Raw genomic sequence first — 8,609 nt, forward strand, 5'->3', positions numbered from 1 at the left:
ACTATGATAACCCTAAACGAAATAACATCGCTTAGATTTTCTTAAAATCATCAGAAGAACGGATTTGGACTAATAAATGTAAGTCACTTTTATTTTCTTTTGCATTTACAATAATAACTGATATTGTGAAAATAACACATTTTCCTTCTCATTTCTTTATGTAATACATGAATTAAAATATATCATATACTAAACACTGATATTAAACATATTTTTAAAACCCCGCCTATAAATAGCTACAAATACACATGGTAAATACAAAAGAAATTTAAGACCGTTTTCCGTAAATATTTCCAAAACCGAGCTGAGGAGGCAAACTGTAATGGCTTCCATAGAAACTTGGACGATACGATATCTTCCTACTATCGTTGGAAAGCGATGGAGCCTCTGGAAAGTAATAATCGAAGTTGAATGGCCTGAAATTTGTCTGTAATGGTTTTCTAAGTTGTGCAGTGTTCTGTTTATTTGTCGTGTATAGAAAATCATTGTGAAATAACGGTTGGTCAGACAAAAAGGTTTGCCTTATTTCAGGCTGCAGGACGATAGGTGTCAATGGTAAAGGGAAAATATTTGGTCTTTGATGTGATTTTCGACTTTGTTGAATAGGTAGAAAAGCATGAAAAGGTTCGGACAGTTCGGGTTTGCGTTGAGGATTGGAAAGTATATAATTTTTGTACAGGGGTACAATTTTGCCAGAATCGAGTTTTACTCCAACTACTTTTCCTTTGGGAACATCTGGTATGTTTAGATTCGTTGCTGTTGGTCTCAATTGTGGTTGACCCCTTTGCGTATTAAATGGGTGCTTCAGTATATAAGAACGAAATCTGTTGTAATTTCCGTCATATCTGGGGTTATAATTTATATTGAAGTCATATTGGTTATCGTTTTTAGAGTCTTTGAAATAGTTATTTTCGTTGTTACCAAAAGGATGGTATCTCTGAAAGCCATTAACAGGAGCAATTCTGTCGTGAGTAGTATCTGATGGATAGTAAATACTTGCAAAGTCGAGAAATCGTTGTTGGGGATCTTGTAATGGTAACTGTGCAGGAAATGATTGCTGATAACCATCGTTAAATATATCTCCACCCCTGTTGTAGTAGGGACTTGGAAATTGTTCGTCGTTGTTCAAATGTCGACTCAATTGTCCATGAAGTTCGTCACCAAGCTTAGACTCTTGTTGAATCGGATGATAATTATCGTACAACTTGGTGCCATCGTGAAAACGTGAAGCCTGTCTATTTATTGAAAATGGTATAGTTGGCGGGAAATTGTTATCGTAGAAATCGTTGCGAAAATTTGCGACTTCAGGTGTCTTTCGCGGGAGATTTCTATCGTTAAAATCATTTTGAAAATGTGTAGAATCTGGTTTGTGGTTTGCGTTGTGGTGATCGTTTCGTTGATCTGTCGACTTCGGTGGACTATTTGAGTCACTTCCGTGAAAGATGCTACTATAATTTGTTGAATCCGGATTATTTGGTTCGTATAATTGGTCTTTACTTTCAAGATTATCGTTAAATTCAGTTTCTTTTCTACTCGATAAAGGACGACGCTCTTCTTTAACTATACGATAGCCATTTTCATCTGCAATATAGTGACGTACAACAAGATTTCCATTTTCATCATAATATCCGTAGGAACCCTTCACTCCACCGTTAGGGATGCGTTCTTCGTGGCGAAATGCACGGTCGTTACCCTCTCCTGTGTCGTATGACAGTTGTATAGCAGCTGGTATCGGTTCTTTCAGCTCCGAATGGGAAGATTCGTTATTAGTATCAACTGGTTCTGGCTCACATGTTACAACAGTCAGCCCTGCTGACAGAAGTAGGATCATCTACAAAGACAAAATCATGCATGTATTTATTTACTTGTTAACTTCTCATGCACTTAATAGTACAGCCTGCAAGTTATAAAAACGTTTCCTTAAGCTCTTATTTAGTGTGTACAACGTGAAATTAATCACATTCATGGTAGATAAAGTGGTTTTCAAGAGTTTCGATTTCAACAACAACAAAACATCTAAGCTCTCTTTCCATATCTCACTGTTGTCACTTAACTATACATATTTATTAATTGTCAATATCAATATATATTTAAACAAAGCAAGTATACATGAGTGTACGTAGGTATATGAATGTAATACTTTATGAGTTTGCAAGTGTTTGTTTGTAATAAAAAATATCTTGAATAGATTTTAAGGTTCCATTCGCCTATGTATGTTGTATGTATACCAAAGCAGATTTTGAAATACTGGCAAGAGGGAAGGAAACTTAGTCGGCAGTACCCTATTACCACGAATACACGATAAGGGATTGACTGCCACTCTTGTTACGCACTGAGAGCATAAAGTGCAGAGAATATTTTGTGGTATCGCACAGATTCAAACTAGATCGAGGACTTTGAAATCGATAGGTCTAACACATTACTAATCAACACCTCTGTTGAAAGAAAAAATATCTGAGCTTTCGACACACGTTGATGTTGGTTCACAGAAAAATGTTCACGTATAAAATCTGATAAAATCATAAAAGATATAATTATGTTGTATTACTTTTTTTATTAAGTGCCTAAAGAGATTATCTAACATATTGCACCCATAATTAAAATTTGAATGGTTTACGTAACTGCATGACTCCACCTTACGGAAGTTTCAAGATATGAATGATATATATTCATAAATTAAACCTGTCTATTAACTTATCAATGTTTACTGTGTACTGTTCAATATTGTCTTTATTTATTTATATATTTGTGTACCGGTTTAATACTATTGTAAAATAAATCCAGATACATTAGTGGAAATTAAATATAAGTCTTATCCTTTTATTATCAATTATTTCCTTAGAGTTATATAATAATTGTTTCGTTTTTGTCTGTTCTTATCATATTCTTTTAGTGAATGGAGTTTTATCGCTTCTCGTCTATGAGTGTTGAGCTTCATCCTTTTATTAAATCTGTTTTGAAAGACGGCTCATTAACAAATGTTGCCAGAGTTCTCATTACAAGAAACGAGATAGACTTTTAGATTACAAAATTGTCGCAATAGATAGCCTTAAAACTAATTACTAATACTAAAAGACACAAACATACTTTACTGCACAATTTCTATGAACAGTTTGAGGTTCCCTATAACAACAGTGTAACATTGAACTATTTAATTGTTATGGTATAACAGTATAATTGTGAGTCATATAAAGCTTTCTACCTGATATGAGGCTTTTAAATAAGAATTAGCATTAAAACATGCATGTTAGCTTTAGCTGGGCCAGTTCATTTTAATCACTGTAAACAGTATTAATGTCTTATATCTTGATATAAAAAATATTATTAGTTGATTTTTCTTGGAGAGTTTTAAATCATCTGTTATAAGCAGCAACCACTGAAATGTTTACTGAAACGTATACTTCTAGAAACGGATAAAAGACATTTCCTATAATAGGAAATATTATGTAAAATGGTACTAATAGAATTTCAAGAATTATATATTAACAGAACCAGTTACTTATAAGGAATGGAAAACATTATTTCCTTTCATTAACCTGATTACTTTATACAACTAATTCTTTGCCATACGCATGACCTCATATAGCGCTAAAAAAACTTGAAAGTAAGACGCGCCACACCCACCATTTCAAAGCAAATTACTTTTTTAATTAAGACATAATATTAAAATAATAGTTTCATTTGTATTTTAAGGTGATGTTAGCATTAATTAAAGAGCTTTTAAAAGTAATATTTAGTTTCGAAACGTTTCAAATAAGTATCTTATGTTTCTTATATATTAGGAAGTCTAAAGGAGTTTATTCTTAATGAATGGCATGACTCATACCAAGAGTAACACTCAGTGAAACAGTTGTAAAAATTCCCACGTGCACACAAGCAAACAGAATAACAAAACATGAACGGAAAGCTTCAAGGTACAAGTAATCCATCCGGGACCAAACTATCTCTGCCATCATCCAGTACTCTCAAAACAGGAAAGGAAACACAAAATAAAGAAAATTACTTCCGGTTCCAGCCTTCAATGATTTAACAAACTTACAACTTTCAAACAAGTAGACTCTAGAACATTGTTTTAATGGATAATTTTATATATTTTTTTATAAAATAAATATATGATTATTTCTATAATTATTTATTTGTCTTTATCACTTTTCTAGAAATGATTTATTTTAAGAAAAAAGTAGTCATATTGATATAAGTATAGGAGTGTTTAATATTTCTAAAAATTAATATTCTTTAGAGCCAAAACCATAATAAATAACTATTTCTTTTAAAATAAACAATCACTATTATTTCTTGATACTTGACATTATATTTATTCTAAATAATATAGTCAAAATAACAAATATAGATTTTAGTTTTGTCATAAATTACTTATACTTGAGTGTGGAACGTCTTAAACAGCTACCCTTGTAAAATATGGTACTTTTAAGTACACGTGTTTTTCTTATTGAAAAGCCATACCGGGTTATTTGCTGCGTCCATTGAACCCTTGGAGATTAGCACTGTAAACTCGTAGACTCACCGCTATACCAGCAGGGAACTAAGTACGTTTAGTATAATAAGTGCGATATAACATCAAATAACCCTGTTGAGAATTTTAAAACACATTTTCCTAGTCTTATTGTGATGTATCATCATGTATATATTGCCCTAATAATAATAATACTTTATTTCAAAGAAACAATTAATATATACTTTTACATACAAAAAAAAAACTTTATGGAACCACTATTAATACTGATGTAAAATAAACATTATCTGTTAAAAAAGACTAAATACTATTTTGTTAAAGAATCATACGTTATTTATTTGAAGATAATGAAGAAATAATTATTATAATGTATTAAGAAAACAGAAATGTTACGTAAATAATACAGAATAGTTAGTAGCTATGGTTAGGCAAAATTGATATTTGCTAAACATAAAAGTAATCATATCGAAAATCCACATTTGCTTTGAACTAAACAATTATATTTATTTTACACCCACACCCACAGATATATAGTAAACAGTTATTATTGTTCGATGAATTGTTTGTTAAATTTCTTGTTTTTTCTATAACAGTCTTCCTGTTTCTCAGCCAAGTCATCCTCAAACATAGTTGCTTATGAAGGCAGTATTTCAGTCTAATTTGATCTTTGAGTCTTTAGAATTATCCATTTTTGCCATAGTTTTATTTTAAAACATTTTAAAGTCATAACAACTATTTCTCTTTCTTTATGATATTTTGTGTGTCGATTAAGTAGTTATGCTTATGTCGTACAATTAATTAATATCATACACATTACTGATTTTAGTAAATTTCTGTTCCTTTTAGAATATAGTTTCACGCTATTTTGTTAAACACGGATTTTGGGTTATTTTTATTTAATCTGATGATATTTTAAGTTAATAACAAATAACCAAAACTCCACTAAAATTTGGCATATTTTAACATTTCATATTATTTATATCAATAATCTTTAAGTTAATAACAAGTAACTAATAACTCCATTAAAATTTGGCATATTTTAACATTTTATACTATTTATATCAATAATTTTTAAGTTAATAACAAGTAACTAATAACTCCATTAAAATTTGGCATATTTTAACATTTTATACTATTTATATCAATAATCTTTACTTATTATTTGAAATGGGAATTACGCTATTTTGAAAAGTTCTGCTATGAAAGTTTGGAACCTTTAATGAGTGTCTTTAAGCAGAAGCTTATAAAATGATATTAAATTTTGTGCCTTTATTTTTGAAATATAGTGACTGGTATGAACTATCGTGATAATAACACAGTTCTTAAGTAAATAGATTTATTTGTCTAGATAAAAGATATAAGATAATTTTAAGTGAGTAAGTTGAAAGCATTAACTACGCTAAACCAGTTAGAGCGTGAAAGTAAAAAATAAAACATCAAGCCAAAAGACAGTGTAAATATAGCAGTTTTACACAGTTATGTGTTAAGTCTCAGCCTTCTTGACAAAGTAAATATATATATATTTCTTCAGGGATATATTTGTTCCCCAATGCCTAATTATATTCTTTCATTAAAATAAATATTTAAATTAAGAGAACTATTATTCTAGTCCTTTAATTCGTACAGTTTATTTTGTTAGAGTATTAAAAGTATGCTTCTTGATTAAATGGGTCATTATAATTATGTACAGTTTTTCAGTTTTTGAAATACTGTAACATTAATAAATTAATATGTTTCTCAATTATACAATAATTCTCCGTTTTTTGTTTTAATAGTAACAAAGCGCTATATTGTGTAAATCAATATTTTATTTTACTTTAAATAACATAATATACGTGTTTATGTATGCCATTATCTTGGTGATCGTCTTCTACACAGTTTTTTTTTTAATTAAGGGTCTAAATATGAAGGTTTGACATCATTAATGAAAGGTTAACATTACAGATTCAATGTTCTAAATACGAATGTTTGACATCATTAAAGAAAAGTTAACATTACAGATTCAATGCTCTAAATACGAATGTTTGACATCATTAAAGAAAAGTTAACATTACAGATTCAATGCTCTAAATACGAATGTTTGACATCATTAAAGAAAGGTTAACATTACAGATTCAATGTTCTAAATACGAATGTTTGACATCATTAAAGAGAGGTTAACATTACAGATTCAATGTTCTAAATACGAATGTTTGACATCATTAAAGAAAGGTTAACATTACAGATTCAATGTTCTAAATACGAATGTTTGACATCATTAAAGAAAGGTTAACATTACAGATTTGTTTCGTAAAATGATATCATTTCATATGTAGCAATATAGACCTCACTCCTTAACTTTCAGATGATTCATAGACAATCTAATAAAAATACAATTAGTTAAATAGGTTGATTTCCTATGTATCAAGATAATACTTTTCATCGTTTGTATATAACGCACAATAGTGTTTGTACTTTACAGTATACTACATCGGTATTTAAAGCTACCCTTATATTTCTAAATGATGAAGGAGAAAGATAATAATTTGTAGAATTATATAGGAAGTATCGAAAATCTGGCCCTAAAATAACATAAGATTCGATGGAATTGTGTGAAAGATCTCATTTTCCTATAGAATCAAGCGTTTAGGATACCATACGTATCTACTTACCATCCTTATCACTGGTAAATGAAATTCCATCACTTCAAAGTTGGGCAGTTTCGTCGCTAAAAACCTCACTTCAAATGTAAAGTGTTACTGCTTTGTTGTTTTAACTCTACAAAGATAACGTGAAATTATAGGCGTGTCCCTGGTTCTTTCATTCATATACACATAGCTGAACATGTGTCATTGAGGCACAAACATTAAAAGTCATACTTCACCGAGCTAGGATAAGGATCATGGCATGTTTGTCATTTGAACAAATAGAAATAGTTAACCTTGAGAACTAGGTCGCTCATTATCTCATATCTTCGATAATATCAAGGTTAATACTTACATTGTTAGCAGATTATGAACCTAAACTTAGGATGAAACTAGTTAGTATCTAGTTAATAATTAACACTTAACCTTAGATAGGCTACAAACCATGACAATGATTGACATTCGATTGCCCAACTTTACAGTAAGCGTGCAATCACATTTTTTTCCATTCCTCACAGACAATGTATTGTTAGCGATAATAACACATAAGGATATATCCCAATTTAAGATTTTATTTTCAAGCGGATCAAACAAATTTGAGAATAATTCAAATCTTCTTCATGTGTAATAGTTAAATATACTTCTCATATTAATCTTACACTTATATGTATGGACAAACATTATGAAGTATAGGAAATATTTTTTATACATGTAAAAACCTATAATGTGCTTGAATAAAAATCAACAGTTTTTGACACTTCTCGTTTTTTCATCACAAGTGCCCAAGCATGCAGTCAGTGCTTATTTAAAGTGTACTTCCAATTAAAAACATAAAGTTAGCATGGGGTCTAAGGTTGTAAGCACAAGAATCATCACAGATTTCAACAAAATTCAATAACAAATTTCTATTAAAGCCTCGAATATCTGAACAGCTGAATTGTTTATCTATAAATATATGAATTACTTAGATGGAAAGGCATATGATTTATTATAAGAACTAATTCAGCAGTCAGATGAAAATGTGTCTCGAGTGTCTTCATTGATAAATTGAAACACCTTCCGTGACGTACAGCTATTTCCATTTTTCATGATTCTCTGTGGATGTCAAAGAAACAAATGCCATTCTAAATCATTTTATATTAAAGAGAAAGAAAAAACGTAATATTTAAATAATTTTATGGAGATCATAGCGACTTATGAAATACACAATGTTAACAAACGTTATCCAGTTAAACTGGGTAGATAAAAAATTGATGGCCCGGCATAGCCATGTTGGTTACGGCGATCGACTCATAATCTGAAGATGGCGGGTTCGAATCCCCGTTCCACCAAACATGCTCGCCCTTTCAGCCGTGTGCACGCTATAATGTGACGCTCAATCCAACTATTCGTTGTTAAAAGGGTAGCCCAAGAGTTGGCGGTGGGCGGTGATAACTAGTTGCCTTCCCTCTAGTCTTGCACTGCTAAATTAGGGACGGTTAGCGAAGATAGCCCTCGTGTAGCTTTGTGCG

The 8,609-nt window shown here is 30.7% G+C and overlaps 1 protein-coding gene across 1 annotated transcript; it reads right to left on the minus strand.

The window, feature by feature from the left end:
- Positions 1–117: 117 nt before the first annotated feature.
- Positions 118–7,284, minus strand: LOC143254199 (uncharacterized). Its single transcript, XM_076509001.1, has 2 exons — positions 7,126–7,284; positions 118–1,831 (listed from the first exon to the last, which is right to left on the minus strand). Exons 1-2 carry the CDS (start codon positions 7,153–7,155, stop codon positions 269–271), a joined length of 1,593 nt encoding a protein of 530 aa, XP_076365116.1. The 5' UTR covers positions 7,156–7,284; the 3' UTR covers positions 118–268.
- Positions 7,285–8,609: the final 1,325 nt, after the last annotated feature.

The sequence above is a fragment of the Tachypleus tridentatus genome, chromosome 1 (assembly GCF_004210375.1).
Source record: "Tachypleus tridentatus isolate NWPU-2018 chromosome 1, ASM421037v1, whole genome shotgun sequence".
NCBI classification, from domain to species: domain Eukaryota; kingdom Metazoa; phylum Arthropoda; class Merostomata; order Xiphosura; family Limulidae; genus Tachypleus; species Tachypleus tridentatus.

Coding starts and splice junctions, on each gene's coding strand:
- LOC143254199 (XM_076509001.1), bottom strand. CDS start 7,155: ATGGAATTTCATTTACCAGTGATAAGGATG. Junction 1,832..7,125: donor ATTTACCAGTGATAAGGATG/GTAAGTAGATAC, acceptor TTGTCTTTGTAG/ATGATCCTACTTCTGTCAGC.